Raw genomic sequence first — 16,711 nt, forward strand, 5'->3', positions numbered from 1 at the left:
ATTTCTGCAAATCGATGAGAGAAAGTTGTCTGAGAAGCAGTGCGCTCGAGCCCTGGGAGTGGTTGTAAGGATCCTCCCCACTTCTGCTATGGCATTGAGAAGACTCCCATGCCAGGGAACCCTTTTCCTGTGTTCTCGTGAGTCTTTCCCAATATCCTAAAGACCAAGAAATAATAAAAGGCTTTCCTAGGACCCTTTGTAGAGAAGTAGTTTGAATTCTCCCTGCCCGGGTGGTTTTAGAACTGACACGTGTTCTTCATCCTAGGGCCAGGTTGGCACATTTCCCCATTTGCTTCCTTGAATCTTCTCCTCCTCTGAGAAAAAAACAGTGTTTTATCCCTTGTCCTGTTTGCCTTTTCCTCTTTGCCTTTGAGAAGAGCACTTTAGAGTGATTAACTCTCGACTCAAGTCCTTTGTAAATCTTTCCCTCAAATAATCTGAGTACCTCCTTAAAATGAGGCCACAGCACTATATATTATCCAATGAATCTTATATCACCCCATTCCTAATATCTTGGCTGATTTTTATGAAACTGTGAATCCATAAAGTGAGTGCTATCACTTCATGGTCATTGATTGTTTTTTAATATTGGCCTTTTTTTTAATCCTTCTAATTTCTTAAATGCAGTGATAGTATTCTTTTTCATTATGGTCCCTAGAATTCACACAGATCAGTATTAATATTCTTGCATTTTATTGTAAAATACTTCTATTAAAAATTACTACTTATCAAATTTGATCAATATTCTTTTCCAAGAGAACATATTTTTATATACTTAAAATGTTCTTTATACCATGGAGCTGACATGAATATAATGTTTCAATAAGCAGAACTGTTTTCCTTAAAGTCTGAATTTTGAGGATTAGGTCAAATAAATTACTGAATTTATACTGTGTGTATGGAGGAAATCATACTGTGTATGATGAACACCACTATCCTAGAAAGGAAATAAATATCATACGATGCAGCGACATGAAGAGCCAGCAGAATGAAACTGGGGTTGACTGGGACAAAGAACCTTTGCCTCAGCTTTTTAAGCCCATATGTTAAATGGTAGCCATGAGCTAGAGAAGGCTCTTTAAGCATTCAAATTTGTTGAAGTGCTTTTACAGTTATTTTAGGGAAAGACCATATCATCTGCTAATATCAATTATGGTCTTTCCCTAAAATAGCAATTGAGACTGAATTTTATTTCCAGATTACATTAGGCTTCAAATGATAAAACCGTACATTTTACATAGGAGAAAAAGAACCTGGACTTGGTCATTTACTACCCTGCTGGAGTCTTATAAAAGAGCTTGCTCTTCATGACAGGCTGTATAGGCGAGTTTGACACTGAGCTCTCCCTAATTTAGTTTCCTTTTTATTGAACAATAGATGCTTGTCTATGCCACAGGTATGTTGTTAGGTTATGCTTACAATACGCTATAAAATATTCTAGTATTTATGAATGAGAAAATTTGTCATTTATATTTTAAATGTTTTTACAGTGCTTTTAACTTTTTGTTTATCAACTGTGCTCAGTCAGTCCATAATAAATTATGATTTCCCACTTATTTTACTTTATGTGGGTTCTTTACTCACTGATTTCTGAAAAAAACTCTTTACGGCTTGGAACCTAATAAAATTTATATTATTATAACTATAAAAATAAATGTTTGATGATTCTCTTATAAAATGATTGTTTTAATGAAATTGTGTAATATTTTTGTATTTCCTTTTACTAAATGTACTTGTGACAATATTCTCTTTCATAAAATCCAATCCCACTTTGAGGATTTTTTAAATTTTTGCTTCTTGGGGAGTTTCTTTTTTTGGTTCTCATTCTTTAAAAAAAAAAATGTTTTTTCTTGTAGCTGGTTTTAGGAGAAGTTTTCGTCTTAGTAGAAAAGATAAGAAAACAAATAAGTCCATGTATGAATGTAAGAAGAGTGATCAATATGACACAGCTGATGTGCCCACATATGAGGAAGTGACACCGTATCGGCGGCAAACGAACGAAAAATACAGACTTGTTGTCCTGGTTGGTAAGTGTGTCTTTTGTGTTAATTTTGACAAAACAAGCGAGGTAGTGGGGCACTTGGGTGGCTTGGTGGTTGAGCATCTGCCTTTGAGTCGGATCATGATCCGAGGATCCTGGGATCGAGTCTCACATGGGACTCCCTGTGGGGAGCCTGCTTCTCCCTCTGCCTATGTCTCTGCCTCTCTGTCTCCCATGAATGAACAAATAAAATCTTTTAAACAACAACAACCAAACAAGTGAGGTAGTAAGAATTTAACTTCAAAGAGCATGGTGCTTGAAGATTTCAAGCCAAATGAAATGAAAGACATTTTCAGTCTTTTGTACTCATATGGCATTCATGAGACATAAGACATATGTGAAGAATGGTATTGACATTTTAGTGGGACCTCTGAAAGAGGGGGGGATAGCAAATACGTCGCAATAAGTTAAGTAAATTGGGGTAACTAAATAATAGAAACAAATATTTTTTAATATAACCCAAATTTCTTTTAAATCATTTTGAGGCAGTAGCCACAGTAGAAGCTTCTTATGGCATTTAGGCCTTCAGTGAAATAAACTATTTCAGCAGAGTACTAGGATATTTACAGCTGGAGAGTCATTAACTAATGAAACTGCTTAAAGTAGTTAATAAATATATATGGTGATTTCCACAGACATTGGCTGGTTTGACTCATTTTCACGTTCTAGCATCTGTCCTGACCAGACTTCATAGACATGCGCAGTCACAGCCTCCATGTTAATCCATTCACCTCATCCCAGTTTGCATTTTTTTTAAAATTTGGTGACAGGTAATTAAAACCGATAATTGGGGGTGAGGGTAGGGAGGAGGAAAAGAGAAATGAAGGAGTTTGGTGTCTCTTATTGATTATTCCTTTATAAACTGAAGATGACCATTAGGGGATGAGAATAAGTGGAAAAGCTAAAGAATCATCCCTTCTATTGACGTGGAGTCCTTTGAAAGGTTACAGCACAGGGATGGTGGTGATGAGACAGAAATGATGCAGTTTCCCACACCCGATGTGATCTCTAGCATCATCAGATGTTCACATCATTGGCATTATTTAGAAAAACATGTACTTCAGAGTTTCCCATATTAACAGTGTCCCCTTCTAATCTATGTATATGAAAGCCCCCCCGCAACACCTCCTGGAGGAATATTCTCCATAGATTTCTATGTTTACTGTAAGAGCCTTCAGTGCCTTGGCTTCCAGTCCCTGTAGAATAGGCTAATGAAAATATAAGCATTCCCTGGTTCTAAATCTTTTTGTGTCTCACAGGGGGTACTTGGACCTCCTGCTCCTCTCTACCCCATTGTCCTTCCCAGTACCCATCTTAGCAGTGTGTCTTATATCCCATAACATATTTTGCTCTTCAGCCAAGGTCTGCTTCTCACCCGAAGATAGAGACATACCTTGTGATAAAAAGTCAAAGAGAACACAATTTCCTGTTTCCCCTAAATCTAGATCTCCTCTGTAGGCAAAGAGTTACTGTTATGACTGTGCTACTTTTGGTTTCCCTGGGGGGTGGGATCTAAGTGAAGGAGGAAGGTAGAATAAACTTTGCTCTTTTTTTTCTTCCCATAGGTGCTAACCTCCAAGGTGGGGAAGGAAAGATAGAATAAGATAAACTATGGGTCTGAATAGGAATGCATGAAATAATACAAATAAATCAGTTGCAAGCAACTAAAGATGATTGATGGTTATGAAAAAGAAATATTCACTCCCTAGAATCTTCCAAAGGAAAAGGGGAAATGCTGACCTCATACAGGTTAAGGCAGCCATGCAGTTCTGTTAAATGACATCTATGCAGATGTCATCATCTCTCCCTGCAGTTCGTTAAGGAAATTCCTAGTATCTTTTTTTTGTCGATGCCTTGAATTTTTTTTATGTAGATAATCTTGTTATCTGTGACCAAAGACAATTTTATTTCTTTTTTGTAGGCATTTTATTTTATATTCATCTTGTATTCTCTCCTCACTGTAGGTTCTCCAGTATCATGATGAATGAGATTGGTGAGAACATCTTTGCTTTGTTCTCAGTCTTAGGGAGACAGAAAGTACTCAATCTTTCACCATGAAGTATAATATTAGATGTAGGTTTGTTTGTTTTTTTTTATAAAAAAAAAAACCTGCCCTTTACCAGGTTAAGAAAATACCCTTCTATTATTAATTTGCTGAGAGTATTTACCATGAATTGATGAATTGATGTTGAATTCTGTCAAATGGATTTTTTTTCTGCATCTGTTGACATGATTATATGGTTTTGCTTATTTGATCTGTTGAAATGGTGACTTGCATCTATTTTATTTTTGTGTATTGAATGAGCTTTGCATGATGTATTATTCTTTGGCATAGCATTAGATTCAGTTTGCTGCTCTGTAGTTTTCTTAGAGTGTTTTTGTCTAGTGTTTATCAAGATAATGCCATATTCTTAAAATGTGTTGGGGAGTGTTTTCTCCTCTTCACTTTTCTGGGAGAGCCTTTGTAGAATTAGTATTATTTTCCTCTAAAATGTTTGGTAGAATTACACAGTAGAACCATACTGGCATCCTTTTGGGGAGGTTTTTAACTACAAATTTAATTTCTTTTTAAAAATGAAGAAGGAGAAGAGAAGGAAGGAAGAAGGAGAGAACGTGTGAGAGAGGGCATCTTTGTGTCTTTATACATACGCACACACACACATAACTATTCAGATTATCTTCTTGAATGAGATTTGGCAATTTGTGTCTTTGAAAGAATTTGTTTCACCTCAGTTACCAATTGTATAAGATAAAGTTGTATAATTTTCCCTTATTATCCTTTAACTCTCTGTAAGGTCTGTAGTAATGTTTCCACTTTCATTTTCATTATGGGTAATTTGTCTTGACTCTTACATCAGGTACGTATTGCTGTATAACAAGTTTTTGGAGTTCTTTTGTTGGAATTACAGGAATCAAAGTTTAAGTGTTCATAATCTGTACACTCATAGCTTCCGTTTAGTACAAACATAGTGACCTTAAAATAGCACATACTTACTATCTGAAAGTATCTGCAGGTCAGAATTTGGAGAGTTTGAGCATGACTTAGCTAGGTTGTCCTCTGCTTCAGGATCTCTCATAAGGCTGTACTCAAGACTTGGCCAGAAGTAGGTATCTCAGTTTGAATGCTAGACCAATAAAGGATTTACTCCTGAAACCATTGGGTTTGGCAGAGCTCATAACCCACCCTCAGTTCCTTGCCCTCTGGGCCTCTGCAACATGGTAGCTTTATCAGAGTGTATAACCTGAAAAGGCAAAGGAACAGAACATTACATATTTTGTTGGTTAGAAGCAAATCACAGGTTTTGCCCACAATCAAGGAGGTGGAATTGCACACAAGTGTGAAAAACATAAGAGTGGGGATCATTTTTGGCCTTCCTGGAGTCTTCCTGCCTTAACTCTTTTTCTAATTTATTGATCTTTTATAACAGCACGTGTACATTTAAATTCTTTTCTATTGTTTTTCTTTTCTCAATTTTTTGTTTTTCTTTTCTCAATGTTTTGTTTTTCTTTTCTCAATTTTTAAAAAGATTTTATTTATCTAAGAGAGAGAGAGAGAGAGAACCAGCAGGCAGAGCAACAGGCAAAGGGAGAGGGAGAAGCAGACTTCCCGCTTAGCAGAGAGACGACATGGGGCTTGATCCCAGACCCCTGGGATCATGACCTGAGCTAAAGGCAGATGCTCAACTGACCGAGCCACCCAGATGCCCCTCTTTTCTCAATTTTGTTGATTTGCGTTATTATTTCCTTCCTCTGCTTACTTTGGACCTAGTTTTTTTTTTTTTCTTGTTTTATGAAGTTAAATCTTAGACTGTTGACTAGAAACCCTTATTTAAAAAATTTAGGTATTAGTAAACTTAAATTTAAATTTCCTTCTAAGCACTGCAGCCTATGATTTTTGATCTGTTCTATCTTTATAACATATCACTCAGATCACAGTATTTCCTAATTTCCTTTGTGATTTCTTTGATCCACAAGTTGTTTAGAATGTGTTATTTAATTTCCAAATACTTGAGGATTATCCAGATATCTTTCTGGTATTGATTTCTTGTTTAATTACATTGTAATCAGATAATATGCTTTGTATGATTTTAGTTCTTTTAAATTTATCAGATTTTTTTTTTTTTTTTTTGTCCAGAATCTGGTCCCTGTCCTCAAGTGTTGTGTGTGCACTTATAAAAAGTGTATTCTGCTGTTGTTTGATGGAGTGTTTGATATATGTTAAGTTGGTTGATAATGTTTAGGACTTCCATATTCCTAATTTTTTGTCTACTTGTTCTGATAATTGTTGAAAGGGGAGTGTTAAATTCTCCATAGTGGTAGATTTGTCTATTCCTCTTTTCACATACGTCAGCTTTTACTTAGGATATTTAGAAGCTCTGTTAAGTATATGTATATTCAGAAGTATCATGTTTACTTAATGAATTACCTTCTTATTATGTAATGTCCTTTTTAATCCCTGGTAACATTCATTGTTCTGACATCTGCTTTGTGTGATGTTTGACATAGCCACCACTTAAGTTATCCTTTGCTAATTGTTTGCATGATGTATCTTTTCCTGTCCTTTAATTTTAACCCATCTATCTGTTTATTATTAAAGTGAGTTCATTTTTTACAGATAGCATAGTCTTGGGTCTCGTACTTATTCAGTCTGATAATCTACATCTTTAATTGGTATGTTTGGACCATTTATATTTAATATAAACTACTCATATGGTTGAATTTAGGTCTATTATTTTTATTTTACTTTTGTTTTCTGTTTATTACTTCATTTTTTTGTTTTTCTTGCCTGCCGCCTTTTGGGTTATTTCACTACTATTTTTTTCTTATTTGACTTTAATATAACTGCTGATTTTTTGGCTTTACCTCTGCATGTAATTATTATTTGTTTCTGATGTTTTTTTTTTTAATCTTTGATTTCAGCAGTTGGATTATATGTGCTTTAGTTTGAGTTTAATATGCCTGAGTTTACTGAACATCTGAAATCTATAAATTTATGACTTTCACCAAATTTTGGAAAATTTGGGCCATTATTTTTTGAGTTTTTTGTTTGTTTTTTGTGGGGGTTTTTTGGGCCCTAACCTCTTTTCCCCCTACTTTTGGGACTGCAATAGCACATGAGTTAGAGTCTTTAGTAGTGTCTCACAGGATCCTGAGTTTTGATTATTTTTCTTTTCTAGTGTTTTTGTTTTTCAAAATTGACATTTTCTTTTGGTCTGTTCAAGTCTCTGACTCTTACCTTCATCATCACTGTTTTGCTATGTAACCTACAAACCAAATCATTAGATTTCATATATTTTATTTTTTTTCAATTGTGAAATTACCAATTGTTTTCATAGTTTTTGTTTATCTGATAAGAATGTGATTTTTACATTCAGGTGTGTTTAGTTTTGTCTCATGAAGCTTAAGATAGCTTCTTTATCATTTTGGGTAATACCAATGTTAGGCTTATCTTGTGGTTGGCATCCATCGATTGTATTTTTTTTTTTTTTTGAGAATCCATCATCTTTGTGCATTGAATAATTTTTTTCTGTATCCTAGACATTTTGAACATTATTTTGTATAGACTTTGGATCTTACTATATTCCTCTGGAAAACGTTAAATTTTTTAGCAGGCTGTCAACCTGATTAGGCATAGTCTCTTTGCCTCAGTTCAGTTTTCAGGTCTTTGCTGTGCTGCTTTGGGTCTCTTTCTCGCACATGATGTTTGTGTTAGCCAGAGAGTCATACAGTGGTTTAAATCTTAGTTGTGCTCTTTGGGTTTACCTCACTTCTGCACAGCTTAGGGGTGAGCCCATAATTTTTATGAGGTCTTAGCACAATCCTCTTCAAACTCTGAATGAAGACTCGTCCTCTGGACAAAGCCCAAGAACAAAGAAAAACAGGGAAACTTCATCCCCTTGGGGATCACCTCTCCAGGTTTGATATCCTTCCACACTCTGCCTGCTTTTGTTTGCTTTTCAGAGTCTTCAAGTTGTTGCTGTGTGCTGTCCAGAGGTTTTAATTGTGATCAGTGCAGGAGTCAGATTATAGTGTGCTTACCCCACTGAGTGGAGCTACAACTCCCCCAAAGCTTTCAACTCCCCTCACAGATAAAATTTGCCACTTGGCACTGGTGTATCTTAATCAGTCTCCTTGAAGTTGAGTGATATGACCCTAACTATCATATCTTTGACTCTAAGTTTTAAAGGGTTATCAGGACAGAATACCACAGGACCATCTGGACTCCTTTTAGTAAAATTATGCTCCTAGAAATATGTATCACAGCATTCTTTTGTCAGCCCCAAGTCACAGAATGATCTCAGGTATTTTGGATGCTGCGTTACATGAATGCTTGTTGTCTGGGTCTGCAGTCACTGAACTAAAATTCATCTGGCTGAAATCTTCAGTGAAGAGCTTAATTGTATGCTTTTAAGTTGTCCTAAATCCCTTTTGCCTGTTGATCTTTGAGCTCCTGGCACCTGATTCTGGATTGAACATGGACTCTGTCCTGGGGGCCTCAGGCCTTACTTTCTGACAAACTACTGCCTGCTCTTCTCACTATATTTTACATTCCTGGCAGGAACCTATAGTCTTTTTTTTTTTTTTTTTTTTTTTTTTTTTAAGCCTTGTGATGTCTCATACTGTGACGACTGTTCTTTCTCTGTCTCCTGCTTGGAATTCCTTACGTTTCTTACGCCTGGTTCTCAGAGATTTCCTCTGTGTCTCCCAACAGGAGGGTTGCCCTCAAGATATTCCTCAATTGGAGATGCTAAATGTTGACCTGTCCAGTGGTGAAGCCAGTGAGGATCCCCAGTTCCTTTGTCCTGTGCTTTTCTCCCTACTCATGTTGCCTTACTCTTTGGACTTTTCCAGCCTTGAGTTAATTAATTGTATTATTTCAATGACAACCAAATAACCCTTTTTACTACTTATCTTTCTCTACCAGGAAAATCTAACTGTAATGTTTCATCACGCTCTGCAGTTCCTGATGGCTTTCAAACAGTCCCAACCGAGTTTTTAGTCTATCTTTTTCTCATGCAGGTCCTATCCTTCCTCTTCCGTGTGTAATAACAGTAACCAAAATGTATTGTCAGGCATTGAGTTAAGGGCTATGCTTGTATTATTTCATCCAGTCCTCACCATGAGTACGAGGTACATACTCATATTATCCCTCCCCCCCCCCCAAAAAAAAAACTGAAGCACAGAGAGGAGAAGTAAGTTACTTTGCCCAAGCTCATGCAGCTACTTAGTAGTGGAGCTGATTCATACCTAAATTCTTCAAGACCCAAACCTTCTTTAACTGGAGCCCAAGGGTGCAAGAGCACCTGGCTCTATGAGTCCCAAACAGACCAGACTTGGCCACTTACCACTGACAAAATCCAGAGGCAGAGAGAGAATGGTGGTGAAACAAGAAAGGAATTTATTTCAGTGAGGCCAACACTGGGAAGATGTGAACTAACATCTCAAAGACTGTCTCCAAAGTGCTGAAAATACTTCTAGGTTTATATAAGAGACATGTGGGACACAGGTCAGTGGGAATATGCAGGTGGGCAGTAAAGAGCAGGTCGATCATTGTCTTGGAGTCAATCATGCAGGGTTTTGCTGGTATCAGGGCCCTTGCTAATGCTTAAGGGGCAGTTTGGGTTCCCATGATGGATACTTTGCCTCAGGTCTTTTGCCTGAGTTAAAAGAGGTGTTTAGGGGCTCCTGGGTGGCTCAGTCAAACATCTGGACTCTTGATTCTGGCTAGGTCAGGATCATGGGATCTGGCTCCAGGCTCAGCAGGGAATCTGCTTGAGATTCTCTCTCCCTCTGCCCCTTCCCCCACTTCTACACACACACACACACACACAGTCTCTAAAATAAATAAATCTTAAAAAAAGTTTAAAAGATAGGTCAAAATGGAGGTAAAGTTGGGGCACCTAGGTGGCTCAGTTAGTTACACAACTGACTTTTGATCTCAGCTCAAGTCTTGTTCTTAGAGTCATGAGTTCAAGCTCTACAGTGGGGCTTAAGTAAGCCTGGAGCCTACTTTAAAAAGAAAAATGGAGGCGAAGTCTTCTTTCAGATCCCCACTGTCAAAATACCATTTTATTTCTATGGAGGGAAAAGGATAGTGGTCATTTGCTCTGTAGCTACTTCCTACTGATCAGGGATGACATAGGGATTTTGGAATGGAAGATTTTGACAGGATGGGAGAATCTCATTTCTTGAGTCTCTCCTGAAATATACAGTAAGGTATCTCCATGCTGGTATGAATAGCATGGGATCCTGCTTGACAAATACAAAAAGTCTAACCACAACCAAAAAGAGAAACGACAAGAAGTATAGCAGTGTTTAGTGGAGCATATTTCCATTTGGGAAGAATCGAATTTAGTCGACTGCTAAAAGGATCTAGAACCAGGGCATCTATAATGATGATGTATTTAAATCTTTCATGGCTTCAGACACATTCTTTGAGTAGTTTGGAATATATATACAAAATTCTGCTTTAATGAGTACACAGATTCCTCCTTGGGCTGCAGTCAAAATACCAAGAGCCATCTGGTTTTGAAGGACGACTTTTTGACTTCATGTGGTTTCATCATTTAGGAGAGTGTGTGCCAAGTTTGATTAAAGATGGCTGCTGTATGCTTGACCAAAGCCTCTACTTGTAATTCTACATCAACAGAGGTAGCTTCTGGGACAGCTATATGGCTAACTGATAAAATAATAAAGAAAACCTCTTTGCCTAATACCTACCTTTAACAATATCGCAATTATGAGGAATCACTGGCAAGTGGTAGACATCCCAGGAGATACAGGCATCCATCATAACATCATAAGTGCATTGTCCAATCCCATCATAAGGAAGGGAGGGCCACCTTTCCATAACCCTTAGCTAACCCTATGGAGTAGGGTACACTCTGTCTTTTGAGGAGTGGTTTTGCCATTCCAGCCACTTACCGGGATGTATTAAAACTTTAGGGATTTCATATAATTTCTAGAACAGTTACAGCATTTACCCATAGAATATAACCTAAGATAGTTTATCATTGTTTGTTTGACAGTGATTCCCATCTAACTCAACATACCATGTAACTTAACATATAGGCCTAATTAGTCAAGAAGACTTTGTTTAGAATTTGAAGAAATTTGTTAAAAACCTCAGGTTTTAGAGCACATACCTAAATAGGATTACAGATCGTTATAAATAATATTTCATTATCTATTTAATCAAGGAGGTAATACTTGGTAGCAAAACTTAGCTCCTTTACTATTGAGAAGTTTTAACTTTCCTAAGTAATCAGAGACCTAAAAGGCCAAGACATAGAAACTCTGGTTTTCTGAGCAGATAAAAAAAAAAATGAGAACTTTTGTTTACAACTTCTTACAAGAGCAGACCAAAAATCGAAGAAAACTTTATCTTTTTCACAGAAAAGCTAAACCTTAGTCTTAAATGAGTGTACTTTTAAAACTCACTCATTCCAGTGTTCGTCCTGACCATGCATAAATGCTTTTCCAAAGATTCCCCTTCACAAACCTTCTACAGCTTTCTTTTTCATTCAGATGTTGCCTTACACCTTCTCTCTAACCAGTCACATTTTAAGGCAAAATTACTCTATTTTTCCTCAACAAAAATATATTCCCATTCCTCGTACCTTTCTTACCAAAATACATCTTATTTTCCTTGCATACAGACTTACTCCCCTTATTTCTAGCATTCTCAGTTACATTTATTATTAATGCTTAGAAACCTTAACTTCTAGTAAAAACTAGGTAGTAAGCAATTGTGAACTACATCAGAATTTTTTAGATTGGAAATTTATGACTGTACTTCATAATCTCTGGAAACGTTTTACCATAATATAGTTTTTTTGACCAAGCATAAAATATGCTTACTAGCAGCCCTAATTTTATCTTTAGTTTCTCTGTAATAAGAAGCCACAAACAGATAAACCCATGTTGAGTAATTAATGTTTCAGTGTTTTGTCCTATTGGAAAATAGATATCCAGTGAGTTCAAACCAATATATCATTTAACCTACCAAAACTTTAAAGTTTTAGGTTAACAATGAATCTGAAAGCTTCACACCTTCCTTTTTTTTTATTCAACCTACTTGCTCTTAACAGTTACCTGTGAAAACCTCATGAGACACATCAAATTAACTATCATATTAAGTCCTCTGTTTGCTGACAGATAGAGATGACCTTTAGTAAACGTTGGTAGAACGTGAACTTTAGTAAACCTTAATAAACCTTGGTAGAATAAAAGTTTTATATTTAATGCTGATAACTCTAAAGACATGTTTATTTTTTTAAAGATTTTATTTATTTATTCATGAGAGACAGAGAGAGGGAGGCAGAGACACAGGCAGAGAGAGAAGCAGGCTCCATGCAAGGAGCCTGATGTGGGACTCGATCCCAAGTCTCCAGGATCACGCCCTGGGCTAAAGGCCCTAAACCGCTGAGCCACCCAGGCTGCCCAAGACACGTGTATTTTAATTAGGCTGACAATCTTGAATTAACTTTAATGCCATATGTTGTATCTAGATCCACTAAAAAGTCCGCGAATCAATTTGTTTCCCACTATCAGGGTTTTTTTTTTTTTTTTTTCCTTTTAAGATTTTATTTGTTTATTCATGAGAGACTCAGGGAGAGAGAGAGAGAGAGAGAGAGAGAGAGAGAGGCAGGGACCCAGGCAGAGGGAGAAGCAGGCTCCATGCAGGGAGCCCGATGCAGGACTCGATCCTGGGACTCCAGGATCACGCCTGAGCCGAAGGGAAGACAGTCAACTTTTGAGCCACCCAGGTGTCCCCCACTATCAGTTTTAATTGGCCTCCTGTGGGGAAATCTGAAGTGGGAAGTTTATGTCCAGGGGAGCCTCAGGACCCCTTCATGTTGATTTGGGGGGTACTTTGAACCTTATAAGGAAGTAGCTTTGAATCCCATAAGGAGGTAGCTCAATAGCTAGGGGTGCCTTTTGTTTCTCAGTGAGGTAGGAGGACCAGGAGCCAGTGGCTCTGGAGGCACCAAGGATGGTACAGGAGCGACCACATTAACCTCATGGGTGATGTGACAAACAGGGGGAGGGGAAGGTGGAGACAGAAGTGTACCACCACCAATGTTGATGGTCAGTTTAAAGTTTGGACTAACATTCCTTTATCTCCATGTCCTGTCTCTCCTTCCTACAAAACAGCCTTTTTCTGAGGTTACTTTTCAGCGCTCTGCACCATAAATTCACAATATGCCCTAATAGGTTTCTGCTGAGAAGAGAAGGAAGCGTCACCATCTTCCTAGGCAAAGGTTCAGAAAGAACACAGAAGCAATAAAACTATGACTACCTGAAGCCCAGAATACCTCTGTTAGCATTCGTTCTTCCCCCCAACTGAGAGGGTATTCACTGCCTGGGCCACAGGGCTTCCTAGACAAGCTAGGAGAGCCAAACCAAAGCAAGCCCCCTGTTTGGAGGCAACCAAATGGGAGGAAGGAATTCGAGAACCATTCAGTGGCCATCTTTCCTCTGAGCTTAACATACTCATGTCCCAGGAGGTGTTAAAATGAAAATTCATGTTTTTCTTATCACAGGTTTATAACTAAAAGAAGACGGACCAGCCAGCCGCTATTCTCCCCAGGGGGCTCTGGGAGGAGATAGACTTAGCAGTCCCTGTCTCGTACACACAGATTCCAACAGAGACCTCCCTGTATGTGGACCCTGGCTTCCCATTTTCCTCTCACCCGCTCCTTTTTCTAGGGGCACATTCACAAGTTGTAACAGCCCTTACCACAGCTCAGCTACCCAAGCCTGAGCAAATGGGTTAAGAAAACCCAAAACAAGTAGTTCAAAAGAACCCAGAGGCAGGGAACCAGAGAAGGACCAGGACGGGATTTGATGTGCATTCATCAGGGGGGACTTACCAGGAGGCAGATCTCTAGGGCCCATTACTACTTCTAGGTCGTTCCCCTGTTTCACCAAATGTGGTTAAGACCACTGATGCCAGTTCAGAGAGAGAGAGAAAGAAAAAAGTCTTCAAAATGAAACAGGTTTGGGCAGCTACAAAGGACTTCCTTACTGTCCAGGAGGGACCCAGGGATCCACTAGCCAGGAGGAGCTGACTCTGACCTGTCCCAGCCTCAGGAAATGGCCATGAGCCCTCCTGGCACAGCGCTGCAGCCAAGGGCACCACCCTGGGGGTCCCTGGGGGTCCCCGGAGGTCTGGGTCGATCAGAAGTACAGCCCATGACTGGCTCACCAGAATTGTGGCCGGAGCACAGGGCTGCAGGAGGCCCTGGCTCCCAGGGTCCCAAACAGGCCAGGCTTAGCAGCTCACTGCTGACAGAGTCCAGTGGTGGTGAAACAAGAAAGGGGTTTCCTCGAGTGAGGCCAACACCTGCAGGCAGCAGACTTGTAGCTCACAAACCGTCTCCGAAGTTCTGAAAAGACGTCTAGGTTTCTATAAGGAAAGTGTGGGACAAGGTCCGTGGGTCCATGCAGGTGGGCAGGAAAGGTCAGGTCGCCATCCTCGTCTTGGGGCCGGCCGCGGGGGGTCTTGCTGCCTCAGGCAGTCCTCATTGCTCAAGGTGGGGGGGGAGTGTGGGTTCCCATCATGGGATGCTTTGCCTACAGGGCCCTTTGCCAGAGTTAAGGCATAAGCTGGAAAGAAAAACTTAGAAAGTATAGTCAAAGTGGGGTAGCTGGGGGTGCCTGGGTGGCCCAGTCAGTTCAGCGTCTGCCTGTGGCTCAGGTCATGATCCCGGGGTCCTAGGATCGAGCCCCACATCGGGCTTCCTGCTCAGCGAGCAGCCTGTTTCTCCCTCTGCCTCTGCCCCTCGCACTGCTTATGCTCTCTTGCTCTCTATGTCAAATAAATAAAATCTTAAAAAAAAAAAAAAAAAAAAAGGTAAAAGTAGTTAAAAATCCTCTTTTACTTCTTTCTTTTCTCACTGTGGTATATTGCTTCCAGTCTGCAGGGCTGTACTGACACCAATGGCTGGATCTAAATATCCTACTTTTCTCTTTTTCTCTTTGATTTAGGGCCCGGACATCCATCCATTTTCCTAAAAAATACCCCCATATTTTGTGAAAGTTCAGATCTGAGCCTACCAAAAGCATCCATGCTTCACATAAGCCCTGCCCACATTCAGGGCCTCGAGCTGGATATTTGGCCTTTGGTTCTCCCTGGGTCAGGTCAGCCGGCGTTTCAGCCAGAGCCCCTCATTGCACGTGGGCATTACCACTTCACCTTCCCTCCCTTAAAATTTGCCAGCTATTCCCAAAATACACTGGGTTGATTTTCCTGGCCTTTCCCCGTCAAGTCCATTCGCGTGTCCGGTAGCCCACCTGGGGTGACTGACTCTCCCAGCCACCAGGAACGTCTCTGGGCTTGATCTTACTGTCTGCACCATCTTCACAGCTCAGAAGGTGCCTCAGGAATTTGTTGTTTGTTTGCTTTTAAAGATTCATTTACTTATTTTAGAGAGAGAGAAGTGCTGGGAGGTGGGGGGGGGGGCTGCAGAGGGGGAGAGAGAGAGGATCTCAAACAGACTCCCACTGAGCACAGAGCCCCACCTGGGGCTTGATTCCTTGACCCTGAGACTGGATCCTGAGACCTGAGATCATGACCTGAAGGGAAATCAAGAGCTGGACATTTAGCCATCGGCCCCGCCTCTCAGGAGGTTTCTGATGGTATAGACAGAAGCAGCCTCAGAATATTCCCACGGAGGAACCCTTTCTCTCCCCTTGGGCTCCAGCCCTTTCTCTGAGGCTTCTCAAACCATAACACCAGTCCAGTCATCTGGGGATTTTGTTCCTAGGGCAATTTGTGTTCGTAGCCTGAGGCAGGGCCAGAGCTTCTGCATTTCTAACAAGTTCCCAGCAGCTGCTGCAGGTCCAGCTTGCTTAGGGAGTACATGTTGCTTTTTATCTGTTGCCACTGGTTATAATGCAAACGTACTGAGGTGCCTCTGGCGGGGAGGTTGGGGGGGGAGGCCTAGTTGCTGTTTTGAGTGGGTTTTGTTGCCCTCACCCTATTTTATTAGTAGTTGTGAACTGAATGTTATTTATTTTGATTTTACGCTTATCCCATATCGCTTCTGTGCTTCGTCATGCATGTGCCGTAATGATGGTTTTAAACGTTTGGTTTTTGCTTTAATCTCCGTTAAGGATTAGCAGTGATAGTTTAGGCTTGATTTGTCTGTTGTGATCAACTGATTTATTATTATTTTTTGACATTCTTCTGAAAATCCTACAGGAAAAAAAAAAAATTCTTTTTGAAATTCTTTAGCTCCTAACACTTGATATTCCCATTTTGGAGTATTTGCTGGTATAATGTAATTGTAATTATTTACTCCTGTCCTTACCCTTGCTGTGGCCTTTTGTGCAGCATGACATTCCATAGTGGAATCCAGAGAGAGACAAGGTCATTGCATGTAACTGTCCTTCTTCAAAATCATTTCCTATCATTCACCTTTTTCTGTGTGGCCGTTGCTCAGAAAATCTTTCTGCTTGCATGTATGGCACAGCCAAAGTATTGGGAGTTTAGTGTTTATTGTCTGGAAAAATCTCCATCTATTATATCCTGTGAAGTGGGATAGTGTAAATGGTAATAAACGGGCCTCTGGGGAAAGACAGGCTAGGTTCTAATCCTGTTCTGCACTTTGGTAGCCATGTGATATCTACACATTTTAGATATTCCCTGGGCTTCAGTTTCTT

General features: G+C 39.6%; 1 protein-coding gene across 5 annotated transcripts in view; it reads left to right on the forward strand.

The window, feature by feature from the left end:
* The window catches only part of MPP7 (membrane palmitoylated protein 7), a 307,829-nt gene that overhangs the window by 252,764 nt on the left and 38,354 nt on the right, over positions 1-16,711 (forward strand). For 4 of the 5 annotated variants that reach the window (XM_041767665.1, XM_041767662.1, XM_041767666.1 and 1 more), the window contains one exon: positions 1,857-2,027. The exons of the other annotated variant lie outside the window; for it this stretch is intronic. In XM_041767665.1, the coding sequence (XP_041623599.1) occupies positions 1,857-2,027 (171 nt within the window). The remainder of the gene's footprint in view (positions 1-1,856; positions 2,028-16,711) is intronic. 5 annotated transcript variants of the gene reach the window in all.

The sequence above is a fragment of the Vulpes lagopus genome, chromosome 8 (assembly GCF_018345385.1).
Source record: "Vulpes lagopus strain Blue_001 chromosome 8, ASM1834538v1, whole genome shotgun sequence".
Lineage (NCBI taxonomy): Eukaryota > Metazoa > Chordata > Mammalia > Carnivora > Canidae > Vulpes > Vulpes lagopus.